The following is a 25,587-nucleotide window of genomic DNA, read 5'->3' as shown; positions in this document are numbered from 1 at the left end:
AAGAATGATAGAATAGCCCAGGAGCTCACATAGTGTGGTGTGGGGTGTGGAATCACAGACTTCTTAAACTTAGTGCATAGAATAGATGTGCGGACTCATCAATAGACAATGAACCAGCCGGATATAGAAGACACCAAAATATATTTCCGTCCAAAGCTATGGACACAATACGAAAGAGAGAGATCCAGAGTCCCACCAATGGTATGGTCCTCTGATCTTACCACAAGGTCCTTCTCCTATCTGCCGGCTATCTCTAGACTCGAGCCCGCGTGCTCCACCTCAAGCGTAAGTAGACTTTTCGCCCAAAGATCTCAGCACCTTGTTGCCCTAGTAGACAGCCTATGCTTGATTTGCCTCTTGGATGTAGGCCCAAATACTTGGCAGTGTGCCAACTCCGTCCAGCCATCAGGCCACACATGGCCCCCATCTAGTGTCCAAACTAGGACCTACCGGATAACCGAGCTACTCAAATGCCTTCTCCTCATATGGGGGGCTTACAAGTACAGTTAGCTGGTTCCTGCATAGTTACACGAGAGTGGAGCATTGATATCTAACACCCTCCCTCAATGTCCACCTGCAAGTGAACTTACTTTTTCGGGCCAATGCCAAGTCGATGAAGATGCCTCTCCAGCAAGTCTCTTCCAAGAGCCTTCGTGAAGATATCCGCAGCATTCTCTGTAGTCGGATAGTACACCAAGTCAACCTCTCCATCCATGATGAGCTCGCGTACAAAGTGATATTGAATCTCAATGTGTTTTGTGCGAGCGTGGAACACAGGGTTCTTTGCAATCGCCATGCAACTCTGATTGTCACATGATACTTGAAATAGAAATAGATGAGAAAGAAAGAAAGAAAGACATAAATTTTATTAGAGTCTTCGGAAGACCGATGGGTCTATGAGACTGAAAGAAAACTTGATACAAATCACAGTAAGGGTGGAGCTATTGAAACGAGCATCATCACCCATGCTGAACCCTAAGTCTGATCATACATAGTCAAATAGATCTGGATGTAACAATGAAAAGAAAAGGACTGGAGCCCGGAGCGGAATCCTCCGTATGTCATGTCGCCCTGAGGTGGAGAGGGAGCTCTTGCAAGTCTTGTAGGTGGAGAGGGAGAATGTAGGAGAGGTGGGAGGAGTGCGGAGGCAAGGATTGGCATTGACGCGCCGTTCTCTCCTCTCTTGTCACACGAGGTCAACCAGATCATCCGCGAGGATCTTTTACAGCTACATACATTCCGGACTTGGGACCGAGCGAGCTTCCAGTGAAGCTCCACTAGGCAGATCCACTTATCCCACTAACTGAGGATTTCTACTAGGCAATTTTGGATCTCTTTACATAGACTACGCATTGAGAGTGGTAGGGCAGAGGGTCTACCTTGGGAGAGGCACACATGCACATTATGCGACACACAGGAGGTCGAGTCGGAGGAGCATTTCATTTTCAGGTGCCCAGTCTATTATGAGATCCGAGGATGCTTCTACTGCCTCTTCAGAGACAACTTTGGGGTATTGTCTCGCTTTCTCTCCTATCCACACCAGAGATGCTTGGCGGCTTTCATCCATGAGGTAGTCAGGCACCGCGAGCGTCTATTTCGATCATGGAGACAGGAGCAGACCTCCTCCTTGGTAGACCCTTCTCATTGCTCGATCACGGAGTTCTTCCAGCCAGAGGAGGTGGACCCCCAGACTACGAGGCCTCGACATGATCGGGATCCAGAGCTAGCGACAGACAGCTCAGACAAAGGATCGACGCACAGATTACACTTGGGGATATCCCCTCTCTGTTTAGAGTTGGAGCTCGACTGATAGGGGTCACTGTAGCCCTTGTTAGGCGCAGAGCTATGACCAGGAGACGGCATAGGACCACACCGTTGAGCAGCCGACATCACTCTATCGCCGACTTCATGCTCCTGCCGTCTCATCCACCTGGATGAACTGCTGCTGCTGCTGCTGATGATGATATTGATGTGTAGTCGATCACTCTGACACGCCTATGTAGTACTTAGCACTAGCTTTTTGCATTCTGCATTGGTGTGGATGCTCATTTAGTAGCTCCAACCTCACAGTTTGTTTGTATCAGGATTCTCACAGTCTCATAGACCCATCGGTTTTCCAAAGACTTTAATAAACTTTCTTTCTTTCTTTCTTTGTTTCTCTCCTCTTACCTCCTCTTTCAGTTTGAGCTGATTGCTAGAAGAAATGGCTGCTGTTTTCTACCAGACGGATCTGCAAAGAGGAATCTCTTCTCGAGTTTCAACAGGTCAGTGGGGGGACGGCGGAGCTGCCCCAAGTAGGGGGTATCTGAAGAAGGCTAAGTTGCTCGAGTCTAGGAGAATCCAAGGAAGGCTGAACTGGCTGTATTGGATGCATGTTTGCTGATGAAAAGGGGGACGGGTTAATCGGCATCCCCAAAGTGGGAAGTGTGGATGAGGAATCCTACAGATCAAGGGTCTTTCAAGCTCAAAGTCTAGTTGTGGTGCCGTAGGCTGATCCGTATCTATGGGGTTCTTTTCTTCCTACCGATATTCTTGGTCTTGTTTTCCTTTCCAAATTGTTGCAAAATGAGGCATTTGAATGCAACTGCAAAAAAAATTGCATATTACGGAACTCTTGGGATGTAAATTAGAACCTCTACGAGATTAGACATCCTAGCAAGAAAGTGAAGAAACCATCTTTTAGATTTGTTGAAGTAGCTTCTAAGGATATGTTACATTTGAATGCTAGTCTGTCCTCAGGACTGCTAGAAGGCAAGGTGTAAAGAGGATGGAGCATCTCTTGCACTATGAAAGATTTTTCTGTAATCAAGGGCTCATAGAGTGATCAATGAGGCATTGATTGAGATGTGGTGATTTTGAATGCTTGTTTTGTGAAGTTATTGGTATTTATACGTGAATCTTCAAAATGATTTAGCTAGCAAAACTTGTCTTTATTTTTGGAAATATGGGTGGGTTATATAAGGGTCATATACAAGTTTTCTCGTCCTGTTTAAAATAAGGTTTCATGAGTGCATTGAACATTTGAGCTATGCTCTTGTGCGATTTATTTTCTCTAATGAAATGAATGACTTGTTTGACCAAGATATCATATTGTTTTATCACACTATAAAGCCAAATATCATTTTTCATGCAAAATATTTCTAATAGCATTATGTCTTACTTTTAACAGATAAATGCTGGTCTCGCTGCGGGCGATCGCACTATTCTGAGGCCATTGGTCACAGAAAATATGTTTTCTGTGAGCTTTCCTGAGCATCATGCATGCAGTTCAAAAAAGGAGAAACAAGTTGTGATATATGTTGATGAAATGTTTGTGTGCGCAAATAGTGTTTCCTTGTTTGAATTATCGAGTTTATAGCTTTTAGCAATTGTTAGGTTAAAGTTCAATAGGTAGGCAGTTTGAATTAAAGGAGATTCTGCTAGAGAATACTTGAATTTCAAGAGAATTTCTGGATAGTGTTTTGTAGGAGCTACTATGTATTTTGAAAGGCATCAAACGAAATTGCTTGAAAGGAAGTTAAACATAATTTTCAATGTCCTGGGAGTTGAATGACTTCATGCTAAATCCAACGCTGCCTGTAGTCAGATTTTAAACAGGTAAGTATGTTATCATTAGCTGGCTGTCTATTCTGTAAAATATGATCAAAAAATGAGGTAGACTTCAAAGCTTGACAGAAAATAGGTAGACTTTATGTGAGTGCGGGGTTGGGCTATGCTCTGGCAGAACTAAGTTCTATGATAAGTTCTTTTGCCCTTTTGATTGCCTCCTTGCTCCCCTCTCTCCCAGATCAGTGTTCAGCCCTTTCTCCTCCTAACTCTTCCATCATCACCCTGATCCCCACCCCCTGCCTTGCCCTTCATAGCCCTCCCATCATAGCTAGCTCCTATTTAGCTGACCCTCCCCTTCACCCATCTCTCTAAACGACCTGCCTGTTGCACCCCATCCCATCCATGAGCCTCTCCTCGAGTTTGGATTCTGCAGCAACCTGATCTACAATGACACCTTTCTTCCAAAGGGGGCCCTAAGCCACATCTTGGACAGCTGCTCTTTTAGAGTTCTAGCGTGGAACTACACACAGGTCCTAGAGATAATCTCTGTAGAGATCACCATGATGATCCTTCAGCCTTTGAAGGGTGACATTGTAGGGGCATCTGGGACGGCAGCCTGCCCCTTTTGGGGTCTGAATTTTCCAACTAGAGGGGCTTAATAATAGGACCTTATGCTTGTTGTCCTCAGATGAGACGCCAGATGATGGACATGCTGGTTTCCCACATGATAGGTCAGAGATTGAATGTCTCATGGTTGCGCTCCGTATACTGTCAGAGGAGCCGTTGTTGCAGGGACTCACCCATTATCCATTGAACCTCTTTTTAGTAGGTTGAGTGTTAACGCTCTAGCTGAGGTGGCATGACCTCGGAAGAATTAGTCGACATTTCCCTTAAGGATCTACGTTTGTAATATACCTATTTGCGCTTCATGTAAATGATCGAAAGGGAATTAATGTCAAGGTCCTAGGTGAGGGCTGATAGCACCAGACTAGGTGGATCTAAGGCTAAGGGCCTAATGCAAGCAATGTGCCTAGGGGCAAAGGAAATCAAAGTATCCCAAGAGAGGGGTGAAAAGATGCATTAGGAAAGGCCCTATGATGATGACATGTGGCATCTAGATCCACTAGGGAGATGGGGCTGTTGAGGTAAGTAAGAGAGAGAAGATGAGCTTCACGTATGGATTTGGATTGAGGATTTTCGACTTCTCTGTGTGTTCTTACGCTTCAACAGGAATTGGCTGGGTGAAATTTAGATGGTGCTACTCCGGTGATCTGCAGTAGTAAATAGGATAAGTTCGTATCAATTGGTATTAGAGCATAAAGGTTGAACGAGGGGATTGCGTAGGAAGAGAGCAAGCTGGCAGAAAGCAGGATTTCAGACAGCGATCGGCTTTTTGCATTTCAGACAATGATCTGAAGCTACTGCGCATGCTGGACCTAACCAAATTGAAGGCGAACGACGTGTCTGTTAGGTGGCTCTGTTCGTGAGGCTAGACCAGAGCGCAGGCACGGGATGCGTGACTATTCGTGGGCTTAACTATGGCTCGTAAACGGGGAGGCCCTTCGACGCGAATAGCCCGTGATTGACGAAATTCAAGAGAGAGAAAGATCGTTTCATTGGGGACAGCGGAATAGTTGTTAGATATTGCAGGTATTCCCTAGTATAGGGAATTGTGTCAGTTTGTAAATACAATGTTCTGGCGGTGTTTATTTAAAAATTAAAAAAAAGCAAAACACCCATTGACTTGAATGGAAGCAAAAGAAGGAGCTTCCAGGATGGACCCTGTAGAATCAAGAGTCCGGCTGACCCAGCAGGTGTCGCGCCCAGTAGTTCACACCTTATCTGGCAAGATTGCATTACTTGAGGATGCCTTGCAGCAGTTATTAGCGCAATAGTTACAGGCAAATGCAGGGCAGTCTGAACTTAGAAGAGTGATACACAGTATGTCTGCCAGACCTTCTCGAGATGAGAAAGGAAAGGCTCCAATGGAACCGGAGTCTAGTATCCATACGGTCGAGCCTAGGAAGGCTAAAGTACCTAATATTGCTAATTATAGGCCGGAAAAGTATTCTGGTTCGGATGCTTGGTACGTGCATGAAACATTGGGTTACACACGATGGCCAGAGCACTCTGCTGTCAGTGTAGAAAATAGTGGAGGATGTCTGGCGAATACCAAGATCTGTAAGTAACTGTCGAAGCCAAACATACTCTACTGTAGCGGTGAAAGCTGCCCTGTACTCAGCCTCACAGCTAGATGTGGCAATTGTTGGTTGCTTCTTGCTGAGCCAAGACATACATGAATTGCCAAGCAAAAAACAATTGCCAGTATGTGACACTCTGGTGTCGGAACATCCTGCTCAGTCACTATCCGTGTAAGCATGCATGGTAAGTGAACCTGGATCACCATAGAAGAGGGCTAAATCCTGAGTGCCTCTGAGATATCGGAAGACTCTCTTGACTGCCTGCCAATGCCGTGAACTGGGCATGTGCATGAATCTGCTGAGCTGAGATACTGCATACTACAAGTCAGGTCTGGTGTGACATAAATAAGTAAGGCATCCAACAGCCTGTTGATAAAGAGTGATATCACATGGTGGGCTCCCATCATGAGCTGAGAATTTAAAGCCAGGGTCTACTGGAGTAGAGATTGGCTTGCAATCTTCGAACTGAAAAACGATCAAGGAGCTGTCCAATATACTTGGACTGTGTCATCATGATACCCCCCTCAACATGAGCAAACTGAATGCCCAAATAACAATGGAGCTGTCCCATGTCTGACATGTCAAAAATCTGTTGCAAATCAGCCTTGAAAGCTGCAATTTGTTGAGCATCTGGGCCCGTGATGAGCATATCATCCACGTATAAAATCAGCACTAAAAAATCAGATCCACTCCCACGGACATAAAGAGTGGGTTCTGTGGGACTATTCTGAAAACCAAGGGATAGTAAGGGTGCATGAATTTTGGCATACCATGCCCTGGGTGCCTGCTTCAAACCATAAAGGGCTTTTCTAAGCCGGTTTACCTTATTTTCAGAATTAACAACCTCAAAGCCAGGAGGTTGTGTGACATATACTTCTTCCTGTAGATCCCCATGAAGTCAAGTTGGTGCACTTGCCAATGATGATGGGCTGCAATGGCAATGACATATCTAATGGTAGTAATCCTGGATGTGGGAGCAAATGTCTCCTCAAGGTCAATGCCTTGTTGTTGGGCATACCCTTTTGCAACAAGACGGGCTTTGTATCGATCTATGTTGCCATCAGATTTCCTTTTTAATTTGTAGATCCACCGGGTTCCAATGGCATGCTTGCTGGGAGGGAGATTTACTAATTCCCATGTGTCATTTTTAGCAATGGAATGTAACTGAGCTCTCATTGCATCCATGCACTCTTTGCTGTCAAAAGCATTTTTATGGCACAGAGGCTCTTGATTGCAAGCTGTAGCAAGGGAGTGCAAACTCAAGAAAGTGACTATGTTGTCTATTCCCTGATCTTGTCCGGGCAGCAAAAGGCTGATCTTGTTTGCTGTCCCTCACTGTGTCAAGAAGCCATCTGGGAACTTGCCTTTGCTGTCTATGGACAGCTCTTTCTTCAATGACTGCATCATAAATAGTTGGGATCATTTTGTGCTGGAAGAGAAACCTGCAAATCAGCATGGGGTAGTGGCTGATTATTGCTTGGTGGAGGGCCTGCAGGAGGCTCATGTTGCTGGTCAAAGTCCTCTTTTGAGGATGGGAGAGGTAACCAAGATTCAAAGGCATCAAACATGTCAACATCTGGCTTAGCTTTGCAGTCCACAAGAGGAGAAGCTGAATGTTCAGCAAAGGTTACATCTCTACAGACAATAATCTTCCTAGTATTTGGTTGATATAACCGATACCCTTTGCTCTCCTGGCTATAACCAATAAATATGGATTTGATTGCCTTGTCATCAAGCTTATGTCTCAGCTGAGATGGTACATGAACATATGCAAGAGACCCAAAAACTCTCATGTGTGAAAGTGAAGGCTTCCTGCATTTCCATGCTTCATAAGGTGTAACAGTCTTCAATGCCCGTGTAGGTGATCTATTCAGCACATAGTTGGCACACATCACTGCATCAAGCCAAAATTTATTGGGCAAGGACTTGGCCTTAAGCATGCATCTGGGCCATCTCCATTGTAGACCTGTTTTTTCTTTCAGAAACAGGATTCTGCTGAGGAGTGTAAGGAGTAGTGCATGAGTGAATAATGCCCCTTGAAGGCAGAAATGCATCAAACTCCTTTGACATATACTCTCCCCCCCTATTTGTGTTGAGGGTGACAAGCTTGCATCTTGATTCATTCTCAACCATGTTCAGCCACCTTTGAAAGCATGAGAAAACTTCAGATTTGGCTTTTAAAGGATATACCCAGCAATATCTTGTAAAATCATCAATGAGAGTCATGAAATACTTATACCCCCCAATAGCATTTGTCCTCATTGGGCCACAGACATCACTGTGTACTAGCTGCAATTTCCTTTGTGAGAGTTTTGGATAATTCTTTTGAAAAGGAAACCGATGCATCTTACCCAAAAGACAACCCTCACACACATGTTTGAAAACTGTGTGAGTTTGAGGTACATCATTTGCCATCTGCTGTGAATGTAGCTTTGCAAGATGTCTAGAATTGAGATGGCCCATTCTTTTATGCCAAAGATGAGTTTCAGCAAGCTGTGAATCTGAAATATCCAATGCTTCAATAGAAAGTGCAGCTGAGTGATGATCAAGGTGATAAAGCCCCTTTTGCAAAGTGCCAGTGAGAACTATGGCATTGTCATCACCAAGATCATAAACTAGGCATCTGTAGCCATCAAAAATCACTCTGAAACCTAAAGTAACAATTGCTGAAATTGAGATCAAGTTGTCTTCAATTCCAGGCACAAAGAGAACATTTGTCAAAGCGACAGGATGACTTGAAATAGATGTGAGCTGCACATCTCCAATTCCTTTTACAGCATATGAAGCATTATTAGCACATGTGACAGTCCCCCCTCGAGGTGCATCAGCTAAAGAGTGGAACAACTGTCTGCAAGATGTGACATGCTTGGAAGCACCACTATCAAAGTACCAGGACTGAGTGTCATCAGCAGTAAAGAGTGCATCAGCTTTGGAGGGATCAAATGAACAATGGACAGCCCATGCCCAATCATCCTGAGGAGCATGTGCATGTGAAGCATCTGCTGGCTGATGGGATTCAATAGCATGTGAGGCATTAATAGTCAATCCTGCTTTCTTTTTCTCCGAAGCAATGCGCTTCTTGCATTCTGAAATGTCTGTGACAATAGTTGCATCTTTTCTTCTTTGACTTATCTGCTGTATTTTTAGATGCATGGGAGGAATTGCAGCTGCTATGCACATATTTTGGCTTACCCATAGGCTTGGAAGCCTTGCCTCTTCCTGTTTGCTGTGAAGCAAATGCATGATCAGGAATAATGGCTTGTCTATTAGCTCTACTTTGCTCTTCTTGCAAAAGCAAAGTAACTAGCTGATCAAAAGAATAGTGATCTGGATTACCCATGGCCTCTAATCGAAGGGTTGTAGCAAACTCTTGATATGTATCTGGTAGTCCATTCAATGTGGTATTGACAAGCTGTGAATTTGGCACCACCTCATCAATGTCGGCAAGTTGTTGCATGAGATCCTTGACCTTTGTAAGGTATGCATCCATAGAGTCACCTTCATGCATACTGACTTCCTGTAATTGCCTTCTCAAATATGCAACACGTGCTTCATTGCGAATCTGATAGAGAGAAGCCAATTTGTCCCAAGCATCCTTTGCTGTCCTGCAAGACCGGATGTGTGGAATAATGATTCTCTTGCATGGTAAAGCAATACATGAATGTGCATTTGCATCTCTTGCATCCCATCTTGTCTGTTCCTGAGTTGGAAGACTAGTAGCAGGAGTGCTAGAGGATGAGGCATCAGGAGGAGTACGCCCTGCAGAGGGACCAGTAGTAGAGGCAACCACTGTAGCATTTGCTAGCCTCAGGTCGACCCCAGAAACAATATTCCACAAATGCTTTGCAACAAGAATATGTTTCATGAGATAAGACCACATCGGCTTGAAAACCCAAAAGCCTCAAGGCTATCACTGCAAAAAGCTGGCTGTCCAAAGATGACAGCAAATATCTGCAAATTTCTGACCCAAATCAAAGGGCAAATGCAGATCTAACCCAAATGTGACTGTGGTAGGCAATGTTCACTGCAAAAACAGCAAATCTGGCAAAAGCCCCAAATTTAATGAGGGCAAATAGGCCAAAAGAGGACAAATGGACAAAAGCCCCAAATTTTGCTGTTTTTTATTATTATCAAAGGGCAAATGTAGATCTAACCCAAATGTGACTGTGGTAGGCAATGTTCACTGCAAAGACAGCAAATCTGGCAAAAGCCCCAAATTTAATGAGGGCAAATAGGCCAAAAAGAGGGCAAATGGAGAAAAGCCCCAAATTTTGATGTTTATTATTATTATTATTATAGTTTTTGCAAATGTGACCCAATGTATGATAATCTGACCCAATGTATAGCCTCAAGGCTTGAAACTGCAAAAGTATGAGTTACTGTCCCAAATACCAGTTGAAATTGAGCTTCCAACACAAAAGCCCCAACTTTTGTTGACCTGAGTGATGACGTGATGAGTTGTCAGCCTTGTCCAAAGTATTGTGTTGACAGGTTGAAGGTCCAGATGTCAAAAAAGCCCTAAATTTTCTGTTGGAAATTAGGTTTTGACAGTAAAAACTGTCAAAAAACAGTAAAAAATCAGCAAAGAAGCTTGTGGATAGCAAAAGATAGTTGAATCTTCTGGAACAAGTTCTCAAATGCAAGTACACTCTTCCACGAGATGGGAGCAGCCAATAGAAGCTTCAAGGGAGTAGTTGGAGAGGAGATGCCTTCTGGAGAAGGTAAGTCGCCACCTTCCAGTGCCACTGAAGGTTGAAGCTCAAATCTGGTGGGAATGGATCCCAAGTTAGTCGCCCAGTTCAGAGGGCCACCTGTAAGTGTAATGGAGCTGGATAAAGGGCTGTAGCAGCAGCTCAAGATGAAAAGGCAGCAGCAGCAGGCCTGGAAATGCCTCAAATCAGCCTCGAACTGAGTGTAGAGCTGCAAGGCACCCTTGAAACAGCCTCTAGACAAGTCGCGACTGGTAGGCGCCTAGTGTAGAAGCAGTTCGAAGTAATTTCCAGCAATGAAAGGCCTTGAACTAACCACGAAGAGCTGATATGGTCCACGAAAAAACTGGAGCAAGGTCCTAGAGCAGTCGCCTCAGCTTGGAACCAGCCATGAGGCACGTTTTTGGCGACGAAAGAGCGCTGGAAGCCTGGGACAGCAGTTGGAGGAAGCCTGGGACAGCAGTTGGAGGAAGCGTACGGGATCCGTATGTATCCGTACGCACGTCCATCAAGTGTACGGACGGTACGGAAAAGTGGCGTAGGAAGCAGATCTGGGCTTTGATACCACTGAAGGGTCACAGAGACAAAAGAGAGCACGTACAAGGTGCAAGGGTCAATGAGAAACGCCGTCACGTCAAACTAGGATAATAGAAAAGAAAGAGTACAAAGTACTTGTACCTAGACTTAGGACTAAGTGTCCTAGGTGTCACATAGGACTAAGTGTCCTATGTGGCCTAAAAGGCACTAACACTACAAGTGCCTATATTTATGCTTACAAGGCACATACCATGGCCTATAGGGCATCACTAGAACCACCAGGAGATGGCCTACACTTTCTTTGGTGTGACAACTACAGGAGATATCCATTTTGAATCATCAATAGGAAAGATGAATCCCGTCTCAAGTAGTTGTGTTCTCTCTTTTTTTAGTGCCTCAGCTTGGATCACCCCCAATTGCCTTAAGCGTTGCACAACTGGCTTGCTTTCTGGCTTCAACTCAATCTTGTGCTCCACAAGAGAGACTGGTCGAACCTGTGAATAGCTTGTTGCAAAGAGATATGGAAAATCATCTAACATATCCAAGTAGTGGAGCTTCTTACTACCTGATAGAGAATCACCAAAGCTCTTCATTGTGTTGGCGTCGTTTAGTGTGCTCCACATTCTCCACATGAAGTGTTTCTACAGGATCTTCTTGTATCACTACCTTGTTCCCTCCTGACTCATCCCGATTAGCACCAAGACAAAGACCAAAGGCCACTCCTTCCATCTTACCCTCTGAGCTGGACTCCTCGGAGCTACACCCTGCCTCTTCTTCTTCATCGGTTAAGTCAGAGCTGAACTCTTTGATGTTGAAGACTCCTCCTTGACAACTTCCTTTTTGCGACTTCTGATGTTGTAGTGCACCTTCTTATGCTTTCCCTGCAAAATCAATTCTTCAATATCCCACTTTTGAACAGCCTTTACCTTCCGTAGCGAAGGCCTTCCCAAAATCAATGGATAGGCACGTGCATCCGGCTTAGTAGGGATCACCTGAAAAGTAGTCGACACAAAAATTCCACATACATCCACTTCTAGATTCTTCACAACTCCCAAGGTCTTAACCCTAGTGTTGTCAACCAATTTGATGTGATAAGGAGAGGTAGTACTAGAGTATTTTAAATCAGCATCTATCATGGTCTTTTCACTCATGACATTAATCGATGCACCTCCATCAATGTACTAATTAGAAATCACTTGACCATCAATGATCACATCAACCACAGGTACATCATCACGAACATCTATATCTACCTTTTGAACAACAGGAATGATACTTTTCTTCTTTTTCTTCTTTGATACTCTTGTGCTTGCTAGCTTTCCTCACTCTTTCCGTAGTTTTGGAGACAAAGCAAGTAATTGACCAAAGGTGATATGAGCTTCATTTTCTTTAAGGTCGGACAACAAGTCATAGCTTGCAATGCCTTGTCTTAAAGGAAAGTTTGACTGGCTAATTCTCTTTCTAGATGCCTTCTTTTTCTTAATACGGCGTTTCTTCCTGATGTTCCTCATCTACTTCTTCCTTGCTTTCTTCTTCTTCTTTTGCTTTACCACGCTCCCATTAGCAATCATTACCTCTCTTTCCTCATCCCCTGAAGAAGCTTCTAACAAGGATACTTGTTTTTTTTCTTTCTTTCTCAATCTAGGACACTTGGGGCGATAGTGACCTTTTTCATTACATTCATAGCAAGTGACCCCACTCTTATCTCGAGGCCTATCTTCGCTCTTTGGTGCTCTAGGTTGTCGTGCATTAATTAAATGCAATTTTAAATAAGCAAACTCTGCCATCAATTGGGAGATATTATGATCTAACTCAGAGGACTTTGGTACCTGAGGAGTGCCCATTATCTCCACCTTAGAAGTTGAAGCTGTTGAAGACACAAAAGAGGATTCGATCTTTAGAGAAGCTTCTTTCTTGGTCGCCATGCGAAGTGCCTCTACATATGTTATTAGATCTTTACTCATTACTTTTGAGTGAAGACGAGGCTCCAAAGCCATAACAAATTTGCTAATCTTTAAGTGCTCCATCCCTACGAGACTTTGAGGGGCCGATGATGCAGATGCCACAGCTCACAAAGCTTCCCTTTCATACTTTGTCCATAAAGTTTCATATCGGATTGCCAACGCAGAGACCATCTCACCCTCTTCTTGATAGAACCGGTCCAACTGCAACATCAAAGCATTTGGCGATTCCACTGTCTTAAATCTCTGCTTCATTGCAGCCACCACTTGGTCCCAGTCCTCCTTGGTAGAGTCTGGCAAGGCCTTACGCCAACTCAAGGCTACATTCAAGAAAATCAAGCAAAATCTCCACCTGATCCTTCATGGACCATCCAGAAAGCCGGCATCCTCGAACAAAATCCTGAAGATAAGACTCCGGGTCTTCCCCTTGGGTCCCTCGAAACACTGGAATCTTCACCGTGATGAAATACAAAAGTGAAACACCAAGATCCAAATAATATCCCAAACAAGATCCAAATAAGATCCCACAGAGCCTTAGTATACAAAGACCAGCTTATTATGCATAACGACTTGTTGAAAACCCTCCACAATGTGATCCTCAACAAAATCTTCAAAAATAAGTGACTAACCAGCACCATGAAAACATTGTGTATACATGCATTCAAGAATCACCCTTGTCATAATTGGAAGTGCACATAACAGCTTCAAGATATTGTACTCTTCATCATTTGGATAGCAAAAGAAGTTGAAAGCATTGAGAATCACCACTACACTGTTATAGTCAAAAACTACCCAAAGACTCAACTTTTCTTCACATCAAGCTGCCAGTGCATGAAACAATCCCCAATCTATCATTGTGCCTGCTGGTGGCGTTGTCGATTCACCAACATATTCAAGAGTGCAAACATAAAGGATATGATCATGATGACTGTGCGAATAGCTTGAGCATCACCTTCACAATCTTCTAGTTCTCTTAAATGGGCTATAATCTCTTCTAACGGAGTTCTTTCAGGCATCTTCTTTATCACATCAGAAAACACATGCTTATACTAGGCATAACATGCAATCAAGTACACCCGAGACCGTTTAGTAAGGTGGGATGAATCCAATACCAAACGTACCCGGCGTCTCTACCAAAAGATGTGACATGAACTTAGGGGTAATAAACTTCACGCACCTCTTCACTTCTTGCTGCTTTCGAACTGAGTGATAGAGATATTCATCACTGGGAAAGGGACATTAAAAAGAACCTTTTATACCAGGAGACCACACCATACTATCCTCCCTTAGATGAGAATGAACATCCCAAGTGATGTGCTCAAGCATAGGGAGAAGGAAAGGATCAACGGAGGCCATAATCTTAGCAAGCCCGGTCTGCGCCAAAGAGAAGAGCGATACGTTGTTGAGAGAAGATCTTGCGGCTCAACATGACAGAACTGATATATATATCGAGGAGTTTGAAGGGGATGATTGGGTCGGATGGGTAGGTTCCGGGGAAACATTGCACCTGCTTCACAAATACCTTTACAATTATCTCAAAACACTCTCCAAAATATCATAAGACACAGAGACCCATAACTTTTAGGAGAGACATGATATCAAATATTCAAATACATATTGAGATGCACCTTGAAATGGGCTTCGCTCTGATATAAGTTTCGTAAGAAACAGAGAAGCGGTCGGAAAGATATGAGCAGTTTACTGGACGGAGATAAAAACTGTCTGAAAGTACTTTGAGGAAAGCTAGTCTTTATGTAAATAAAAAGAAAACTATACTGTGTATGGTCAGGCTTGAATATTTAGGATTCATAATTACTCCAGAGGGGGTAGAAATGGATCCGAAGAAAGTAGTTGCGATACTAACTTGGCCAATCCCTCAGAGTCTGACCGCGTTGCGATCATTCTTGGGATTTGTCCAATTTTATAGGAGGCATATCAAAGGATATTTCGAAATAGTATCGCCATTGACTGATCTGACCTCAGATAAAGTACCTTTTATATGGGGACAGAGTCAACAAGAAAGTTTTAACACCATAAAACAAGCGGTGGTCACAAGACCGGTGTTCAAAATAGTTGATCCCCGGAAACCGTTGTTCCTGGAAACCGATGCAAGTGGCATTGCGGTAGGAGCAGTTCTCCTTCAAGAGGGAAAGCCAGTAGCCTTTGAAAGCAAGAAGCTTTCTCCCTCTTAAAGAAATTGGCCAACTCATGAATTGGAGTTGTATGCTGTTATCCATGCTTTGAAAACATGGAGGCATTATTTATATGGTTTAGAGTTTTATGTGGATGTGGATCATGATACTCTGAAACATTTTTGTAAACAGCCTGACTTGAGGGGCTGCCAAGCTAGGTGGGCAGAGCTCATGCAGGAGTTTAATTTAACGGTTCGGTACCGAAGAGGGAAAGATAATAAGGTTGCTGATGCGTTGTCTCGCATTATGCACAATATGAGTTTCACGGTATTAGAGAGTGCTCTAATGACCGAGATCAGAGAAACTCAAAAGTTGGACGAGTTTGTCCAGAGTCTATGGCGTAAGGCTCATGTGTTAAAACCCGGGGAAAACGAAAAGGATGACCTGGTGTCCAGAAAAGGCCAAACATATGCAAGATATACCATAAGGGATGGTATGTTGAAAAGAAATGGCAAGGTTGTAGTACCTCTTCAGAATGATCTCAGACAGAGAGTCATTCGACAGTGCCATGATAGCCCGTGTGCGGGACATCCAGGAGTCGAGAAGACATATGATCTCGTGAAGCGAGATTTCTTTTGGCCAAAGATGAAAAAGCATGTTCATGAATATGTGACACAGTATTTTTCGTGTCAGGTAAGCAAGGCCGAGCGGGTGAAGCCACCCGGACTTTTACAGCCCTTGGAGATACCACTAAGTGGGAGAGCATTTCCATGGACTTTATTGTAGGGCTGCCTACAACACAAGGAGGGTATGATTCTATCCTTGTGGTGGTTGATTGTCTAACCAAGATGACTCACGTCATTCCAACTAGGGAGTCTGTGAGTGCCCCACAAGTGGCGGATATGTTTATTAGACATATATTTCGTCTGCATGGATTGCCTAGATCCATAGTGTCAGGCAGATATGTCAGATTTACCGGTCATTTTTGGACCGCGGTATTTGAGACACTGAGGACTGAGTTGGAAATGGGTAGTGGGGATCATCCTGAGACGGATGGTCAAACGGAGAGAGTCAACCAGACTTTAGAGGATATGCTGAGGGCATATGTGCCATCGAGGCAACATACATGGGACAAGTGGTTGCCATTGTTAGAGTTTGCCTACAATGATAGAAAACATTCCTCTACCGGGTTCAGTCCGTTTGAGCTGAACTATGGTTATAGACCAGCGAATCCAACTATAGTTGCAGTACCTCAGAAAGTGCTTAGTGCCGCGAACTTTGTGGTTCAGATGCGGGAGATGCTAGCACTTGCGAGAGCTAATATCCGGCACAATGACAAGTTTTTAGACAAAAAAGCGCCAGGCTATGGATAGAGCCAAGGTGTATGCGGATGAAAACCGGTCTATAAGAGTATTTAAGGAAGGAGAAAAAGTTTTTCTCAGAGTTCCTTCGCACTTGAAGTCGTTAACATCAGCAGAGTGTGCTAAGTTATCACCTCGATACTATGGGCCGTGGTTAATTCTAAAGAGAATAGGCAAGGTAGCCTATAAATTAGAATTGCCACAGGGGTGTAAGGTGCACCCGGTTTTTCATGTTTCGCGCTTAAAGAAATTTTTACATACAGGTGACTCACTAATCGAAGGTGTGGTTTTGTTTCAGGAGATAGAGGATAATGCAAGGCACAAACCAACAAGAATCCTCGACCGAGGAACAATGCAAATACGAAATCGGAAGATACCCACGGTGTTGGTTGCATGGCATGGTCAGCCTCTATCCGAAGCTACTTGGGAATCCGTATACCAGTTGCGGAGAGTGTTCCCAGACTTTATCATCGAGGACGCTGATAGCACCAGACTAGGTGGATCTAAGGCTAAGGGCCTAGTGCAAGAAATGTGCCTAGGGGCAATTGAAATTAAAGTATCCCAAGAGAGGTGAAAAGATGCATTAGGAAGGCCCTATGATGATGACATGTGGCATCTAGATCCATCTAGGGAGATGGGGCTTGTTGGCGTTAGTGAGAGAAGAGAATGCACTGTTCACGTATGTGTTTAATTCGAAAATTTCTTTGTCAGCTCTCACGCTTCAACAAGGTTGGCTGGGTGGAACAATATTGGTGCTACTCCCGTGATCTGTCTGTAATTAGAAGCAAGTGTGTAACAGAAAACAATGAATTTCTTCTGGGAATCCAATAAACTGAAAGAGGTAGAAAGAAAGAAAGAAAGAAAGTCTATCAACGTCCACGGGAGACCAAGAACTCTATGGGACAACATGAAAACCAACTAGTACATCAGCTTAGGGAGGGTAGTTCCCAGGGAGTGCATAAAGCAGCTCCAATTACTTAATGTACCTACATTATGACTTGGAAAGAAACATAATCGGCCATACATCAGTTTAAGACTGAGATTCTTTTGGCTTGGATTTAAACTCTTTAATGAGTGCTACGCTCTCACGGTACAGTGCCCATTTTCCATCATTCCTTGCAGCCTTGACCTTAGCTAATTCCATCGCCTTATTTTTCAATTAAGCTCATGTAAGTTCTTTAGCTATCCATATCTTAGTTCCTCTCAGCTTGTAGGATTGTCGAAGAAGCTTGACTCGTAGATCCCGTGAGTTAAGCATAATGATAGCATGACCTTTAGACTGTAAGATACGTGTTGGCGGCTGGTGGCTGGAACTGTTGGCGGCTGCGTGCGGCCCTCTAAAGAAACAAAGCAACCACAGGGAAAGGGAGAGAAAACGAAACAGAGAACACACACACTAGGGCCAGAAATAAAGGCTGCCTCCCCTGCCCCCCCCTTTACAATCTTGAATGTGGAATTTCCTTTAGCACTTTGGATGTTGAGTTTGCATGCCTTTTTCCCTTAAAATGTGGGGATTTTAGCCCTCTCCAAGCATCTGTACCTAAATAAAACACTACCAAGCACATTGTGCCCATTAAAGGTTAGCCAATGCATGTATTCTACTTCTTTGAATTTCAATGGGCATCCCAACCATGCAACTAAGCAAACTCAATTAAAAAGATAGAAACTTTTCTAGTTGACAGAAGTCGACTCACTTGACCAAAGTCAATACTCTTTGATTGGAGTCAATAACCTTTGACCAAAGTCAAAATAACATTATTTTCTCTTTATTTTTGGGGATAAACGTGGTTTTGTGACATCCCCTCAGCTTCTATTCAGTTGTCCCCAACTGAAAGGCTTGCTTATATATCTATAGGATCTGTGGATATTCTGTAAATTAATCTTCATCAACCCATTTGGCATCAAGTGCTGGATAATTCTTAAACTTAACGAGATAGTGGCATTAAACTTTGCCTCTAGCTGGTTGAAGGATTTTCTCCAACGCATCCACTTCTGGTGACTCTTCCAAAATAGGTTGAGTTGGCTCAGGACCCTATACCTCTTTAGAAGACTCATGGGCAGCCTAGTGTTCGAACTTCCATGTTCTCATGATCCTGCCAATTGGATAGGCTGTTTTAAATTTCGAATTTCCTTCTAGACAGCAAAAGCCAAAGTTGTTCCCATACCTGAATAGGTCGAATTACCATCCAACTTTGCTGCACAGGATCAATGCAAAAACTCATTCTTTGAATTGCGATTTGCTTGCATGCAATTGTTCTCAGTCACCACCGGGGAAAGCGATGAAGCTGGGCTCTAACACCATTGTAATCAGCCCTGAAACCCTACAAACGAAATCAGCTTGGAAACCCTAACGCAGCACTTCCAAGACGATTTGCAGCCAGAGATCTGAATTCGCAGCAGCTAGAAGCAGCTCATAGTAGTTGAACAAAATTTGTAGCAACCTGATACAATTCGTAGCAGATAAAACTAGGGAAAAGTCAAATTTTGGAGAAATAGGGGAAAACTTGTATCTAATCACTTCTTTTGGGAGGGAGCAACAACAAATTTTTTCTGGGAAACCAATCCAATTGAAAGAGGGAGAAAAAAAACAGAGAACACACGCACTGCTGCCCCCCCCTCCTTGAAGGTTTTTATTTCAAAATTTCACTAGTTTGTTACAAAGACAAGCTCTCATGGTGAACACATAAGAAGCTACAGCAAAATCGCTGTTAAAACTGAGGAGCCAGATCAAAAGTTTGCCCTTCTCCCTAGTAGAGGCAAGATGATTGCTAATCGTGGAAATTTTTGCTAAAAGTAGCAATCTTGAACTTGGAACTTCCTTCAGCACTTGGATATCCAGTTCACATGCCTTTTCCCCTTAAAATGTGGGGATTTTAGCCCTCTCCAAGCATCTGCACATAAATAGACCACCACCAAGCACATTGCACCCGTGAAAGGTTAGCCAATGTATGCATTCTAATTCTTTGGACTAATCCTAGTCCTCCGTGGGCGTCCCCGCCATGCAACTAAGCAAACTCAATTAAAAGGATATAAAGTTTTCTAGTTGACAGAAGTCAACTCACTTTGACCGAAGTCAATACTTTTTGATCGAAGTCAATAACCTTTGACCAAAGTCAAAATAAAAAATATATTTCTCTTTATTTCTGGGATAAATACGGTTTTGTGACAGTTTCATTGATCTTAGGTTATTGAAAGGAACTCAAACGTGTGCAGTTTTGTAGAAATAATAGTTTTTTGATTCAGAAGAATTTTCCTTCTTGATGTTCCTAATAGATATTTTTATGCTGTTAGTACGCAGTTTACTGGTCTTTTATTACAATTTGTTAAAGTAGATATATTAATCTCAGCATGCCCACTCTTCATATGACATGTGCATTCTTTTGTTACTTTTGCAATGTTGAAGGTTAGAATAGGTTTCATGTGAACAGCTTATTTCTAATAATTGCATTTATTTCTCAATAATTCAGATTTTAAAAAAAGAACTGAAGCAAAGAGAAGGTGTTTGGGAAAGTGTCTATTGGAGGACGGTAGGCCCTATAAAGATACAAACTCTGCAAGGACGATTGGTACGGTCCTACCCTCATCCTCTTGATCTTCTATTTTTGTAGCTTGATAGCAAAAGTTGCGGCTAGGTATGTGGTTAAAACAAAAGAGATGCATAGTCTAGAGGTGTTCAGTTCAGTCACCAGTGCTGGACACTTGGGTCAGTTGTGTCTTTGAATTTGTTGTAATTAAGGCTGTTAGTAGCAGGATCCATATTTCCTTTTGACAAAAGATTTATCATCTATCTCAAGGAAAAAATAACAAAGTACACATCTGGTGTCCACAGGCAGCTATAGACCAGAAGGACGTTGATAATGCATATGTACAGCTCACTTTGATGATCCGAAGCAATCAAGTAAGTAGTAAGGAAAGTGAACATATCTACATTTGATAGTTTAACAGTGCCTGATGTCAATTTTTTGAGAAACCATATTAGAGCTCGATTGTCTTGGAGTTTTCTGGAATGTCTGGGAGAACGTCACTGGTTTTGTCAGCATAAAGGATCATTTGTGGCTCTTTTGAGCCATTTTCTGGTGGGTTTGTCTGCTCACTGCTTGCACAGAAATTTGCAGCATATGATAAAGAAGGGAAGCTTGTTGCTGGTGATTGGCATAAAGAGGTATTCCCTTGGATCCACTTTAGAAATATGAATTTGTTTTGAGTTGGTACTCCATCTCTGATAAAACTATTCTTGAATTAGCTATGAGTATCAAGTCAAGTTGAATGTCAAGAGCTCGTGATATGTGCATAAGATCCTTTATTGATGTGAAGCTAGAATCTGAACCATTTCAATAATGCACAGAAATAATTTGCATATGAGAAACAAAAACATAACAGGCCGGTAATATCAACTGATAGTTGCATTAGAAAAGTAACCCCACTGTGAACCTAGTTACCTTTATGGTGATGCATAACTGGAATGGGATCTAGAGTGGAAATGTGTTGGGCTCTTACCTAGGACTCTAGAACCCTAATGCTCTTGATAAAAACTATGTACATGTTAGCACGATTTTATACAAAAACTCAGTCGAGAAAGCGCTCCAATTGTAGATTGCCAAAAGGTATCTGAAAGCCCTTTAAATTTCTATATAAGTAGATGATTTTGGTCTAGAAAGTGAGCTGAGCTGAATTACTCCACAAACCAGAAAATTCCTTTCTGCACGATTTTAAGAGTCCATGTTAATGATCTCTAGATTGTTTCCTTGAAACTAAATAGCCATGGAAACTGAAATAAACTTCAACAATATAGACGATTGAAGTGCCACACAAGGGATAGGGCTTAGAGAGAAGGTTGAAGCAATTCTGATGCAGCATCTCGTGTTAATAAGGATCCATCCCCTATCAGAGATGAATCTAGTATATTTCTGATATTACCATGATGTTTAGGTTAATGTAATTCCAGATTCTTGTCAGAGGCAAATTAATCTAGAGACCCTATCACATTTAAATGCTGAATATACAATGATATCTCCTCGAAAACAAGATCTGTCAGATATAGAGTGTGCTCGTGTGGAGCGGCTACATGTTCTCATGCTATCGCGGATGATCCGCGCTAAGCCCTCCCTTCCAGTATAGCATTGACGCACCGTTTTCTCCTCTCTTGTCACATGAAGGCAACCAGGTCATCCACGAGGATTTTTTATAGCTACACACATTCCGGACCTGGTTGGGACCGAGCGAGCTTCTATAGGGATCATTGTTTACATATCGCAGAGAATGGTTTCATTGACCCACCAGGATATACGCAAATCCACTTACCCCACTCACTGAGGATCTCTATTGGGCAGTTTCGGGTCTCTTCACATAGACCGCGCATTGAGAGTGGCAGGGTAGAGGGTCTACTACCCTGGGAGAGGCTCATATGCACATTATGTGACATACAGGAGGTCAAGTCGGGGGAGCATTTCATTTTCAGGTGCCCAGTATACTATGAGATTCGAGGACGCTTTTACTACCTCTTCAGAGATAGTTCTGGGGTGTTGTCCCGATTTCTCTCCTATCCAGACAAGAGATGCTTGGCGGCTTTTATCCATGAGGCAGTCAAGCACTGCGAGCATCTACGTCGATCACGGAGACAGGAGCAGACGTCCTTCTTGGTAGAGTCTTCTCAGAGCTTGATCACAGAGTTTTTCTAGCCAGAGCATGTGGACCCACATACTACGAGGCCCCGACATGATCGGGATCGAGAGCCATCAACATGACAGTTTAGACGGAGGGTTGACATACATATTACACTTAGCAACACTCTATCGCCGACTTCATACTTCCATTGTCTCATTCACCTTGATGACTTGATGATGATGAGGAGGAGGAGGATGATGATGATGATGAGGATGATACTAATGTTGTCGATCACTCTGACATGACTATGTAGTACTTAGCACTAGCTTTTAGCATTCCGCATTGGTGTGGATGCTCGTTTAATAGCTCCACCCTCACAGTTTGTTTGTATCAGGATTCTCACAGTCTCATTGACCCATAGGTCTTCCGAAGACTTTAATAAACTTTCTTTCTTTCTTCTTCTTGTGGAGTCACAATCACAACAACCTGGGGGCCACAAGAGTAACACTTGTGGATAGCTCTTGCTTGCATTTCTCCCAAAGAGGGTAGCTTGGAGGTAAGCTCTCCAACAACGTTCTGATAAGATTCCCACGACACGTGAGTTGCTACTGAGGACTACATATTTTGGTGCTACTCTTGGGGAGTTTCGTCAAACACCCTGTTGACAATCCGGTTCCCTCACCTAACTAACTCAAAAAAGGTACTCGATGATAGTCCAACCCGATGCTACGCTCGGTGAGATGCTCTCTCTGCAGTCCTAAGGTAGATGTGCTCGGGTGCAAAACAAATGCCAACATATATACACTTAGAAGTTGTATCGAAAGAGAACCTTGTGATAACGGGAGAATACTGACTCATGTACATACTTCAAAACACTTACAATATGGAGTATAAATAGCAAACAGAATTGAATAGGCAACCAACATTCACTTATATTGAATTAAACCAACTTGATTACAACCAAGCCGCCTCGGCTTGCAATGAATACTCCCTATCCTAGCAAGCTCAGGTCAGAGGAAGAGAACTCGGCACACTGCTCTCTTGTTCTCTCCTCTATCTAGTTTACAATGATAGCATTCTACCTGATAAACCGCCTTCCAAAAGATATGCGTTCCGTGCGCCAACCTCCATCCACTCTGCGATCTTCTGCACCTCCGTTATTAAATTGGTGTCTGGCTGAGACCACTGCTTCCATTCGAGATCGGCACTCGGTGACCATACGCGGCTCCATGTTAGCCTAACCCGTGGGCTAATATCGTGCCTCAGCTACCCTTGGCCGTGCCCTCACGGACCAGCAAGGACTATCTGCTGCTTGAACGCTGAGGGTCTAGAGTTGAAGCCACATGGTCGTCAATGACGATGCCTTCGACGGAGGGGAGGTCGGAGATGGACTGGTTGGCGAGATGGACTAGCCTCGTCTATGGTAGAAGAACGAGGAGGGAAACATGGGGGCTCGGCTTCAAAGCGGTGCCCCTTGGTTGGCTAAGGATAAATTTCACTGATATCTATGGGAGGCAACTTGGGGTTGGTGAGCCACTCCATTGTCCAGGCTTCGGCTACTGGGTTTTCAGGTGGCTCGGTGATGTCCGTCAAGGTTGGCATTGCTACGGTTTGGTTGCAACAACAAGAAGATATGTTGCAATTCGCAAGGGAAAGCATACAAAGTGCTGAAGATAGAGCACAATTTTATGCCAATAAAAAATGGTAGCCTCAGTGTTCTATGAGGCCAGTGGGTTTACTTAAAGATCCCTAAAGATCCTCAAGTAATGTGAACTGTTCACGTCTATAAAATACCTTCATGCTTCTATGGCTCTTTCTTGATCCTTCAAAAGTATAGGCCATCTTCTTTTGGTTCTAGTGATGCCCTATGGGCCCTGGTATGTGCCTTGTAGGCATAGTTATAGGCACTTAGTGTTTTAGTACCTTTTATGCCACATAGGACGTTTAGTCCTATGTGACACCTAGGACACTTAGTCCTAGGGTCTACCTTCAAGTACTTTGTACTTTAATTTCTCTAATCTAGTTGACGTGACGGTTCATCTCCTTGGACTCTTGTACTTGCTCTTATGCTCATCGCCCCTACGGTGGTATCAGAGCGCTATTGGACCTGTTCCCCTACCTCCGGATCTGCATCGCTCACAGCTTTCGCCTAGCTGCATCCCTAGTTGTTTAGCCTGGCGCATCTCCTTTCGTACCTACGTCGTACTTGTGTTATACAATAGTGCTTGCACAACAATTGTTCCGTACAGGTGTACCCGCACACAGTATCTATTCCGTACAGGTGTACCTGCACAAGTACACAGTTCCGTACAATTGTGCATACAGACGTAGAGGTCTTTTGTATAGGTGTACCTCCATCGTACCTGCTCCGTACTTGTTTCGTATGGTTATACCTGTAGATCAGCCGTCAGCAACTTGTACTTGCTTTTCGTACACATGTACTTACAGAACAGCTGACCGTACAGCTACCTGCTCTGGGTGTTCTGTACAATTTCGCACATGCGAATCTACCACCAGTGGTATCTACAAACATTTGCAATTTGGGGCTTTTGCAGGACATTGGCAAATTTGGGGCTTTCAGTTCTTTTCACTTCTTTTGGTTGCAATTTCTTGCAAGACATTGGAGTTTTGGGATTTGGTCTGCAATTTCTTGTTTAGATTGCAGTACATTGGGTCAGATTGCAGGACATTGAGTCACATTTGCAGGACATTGGGTCAGATTGCAATACATTGGGTCACATTTGCAAAAATCTCAGCAAAATTTGGGGCTTTTCTGTATTTGCCCTCTTTTTTGGCCTATTTGCCCTCATTAAATTTGGGGCTTTTGCTAGATTTGCTGTTTTTTGCAGTGAACATTGCCTAACACAGTCACATTTGGGTCAAATTTGCATTTGCCCTTTGATTTGGGCTGGAAATTCGCAGAACATTTACTTGCAGACATTTGCTGTCATTTTTGGACAGCTAGCAGTGATAGCCTTGAGGCTTTTGTGTTTTCAGGTCTCTTCTTTTCAGGGTATCCCATTTGCAATGGCTGGCAACAAATATGATCTATTTGGCATTCTTCGTGAAGATGATAAGTTGGATGGCACCAACTATCCGATGTGATCTTATCTCATGAAACATATTCTTGTTGCAAGGCATTTTTGGAATATTGTTTCTGGGATTGATCTAAGGCTAGCCAATGCTACAGTGGCTGCCCCTACTGCTGGTCTCTCTGCAGAGGGTACTCCTCTTGATGCTTTATCCTCTAGCACCCCTGCTTCTGCTCCTCCAACTCAGGAACAATCAAGATGGGATGCAAGAGATGCAAATGCACATTCCTGTATTGCTTTATCATGCAAGAGAATCATTATTCCACACATTCGGTCTTGCAGGAGAGCAAAGGATGCTTGGGACAAATTGGCTTCTCTTTAAGGTGACTCTATGGATGCATACCTGACAAAGGTCAAGGACCTCATGGAACAACTTGCCAATATAGATGAGGTGGTGTCAAATTCTCAGCTTGTCAGTACCACATTGAATGGACTGCCAGA

General features: G+C 43.4%; 1 protein-coding gene across 1 annotated transcript in view; it reads left to right on the top strand.

Moving 5' to 3' along the window:
• LOC147902364 (Mitochondrial inner membrane translocase complex, subunit Tim44-related protein) overlaps positions 1 to 25,587 on the top strand; it is a 114,269-nt gene that overhangs the window by 62,990 nt on the left and 25,692 nt on the right. The window contains exons 7-10 of the mRNA XM_087373653.1: positions 3,170 to 3,238; positions 19,918 to 20,016; positions 20,280 to 20,348; positions 20,556 to 20,612. Coding sequence (XP_087229779.1) covers positions 3,170 to 3,238; positions 19,918 to 20,016; positions 20,280 to 20,348; positions 20,556 to 20,612 — 294 coding nt within the window. The remainder of the gene's footprint in view (positions 1 to 3,169; positions 3,239 to 19,917; positions 20,017 to 20,279; positions 20,349 to 20,555; positions 20,613 to 25,587) is intronic.

This window comes from Dipteris shenzhenensis, chromosome 4 (genome assembly GCF_047967505.1).
Source record: "Dipteris shenzhenensis isolate YYH24624 ecotype China chromosome 4, Dip_SZ_1.0, whole genome shotgun sequence".
Classification (NCBI taxonomy): Eukaryota; Viridiplantae; Streptophyta; class Polypodiopsida; order Gleicheniales; family Dipteridaceae; genus Dipteris; species Dipteris shenzhenensis.
The sequence above is the reverse complement of the archived record's forward strand: the minus strand, read 5'-3'. Positions and strand labels throughout refer to the sequence as shown.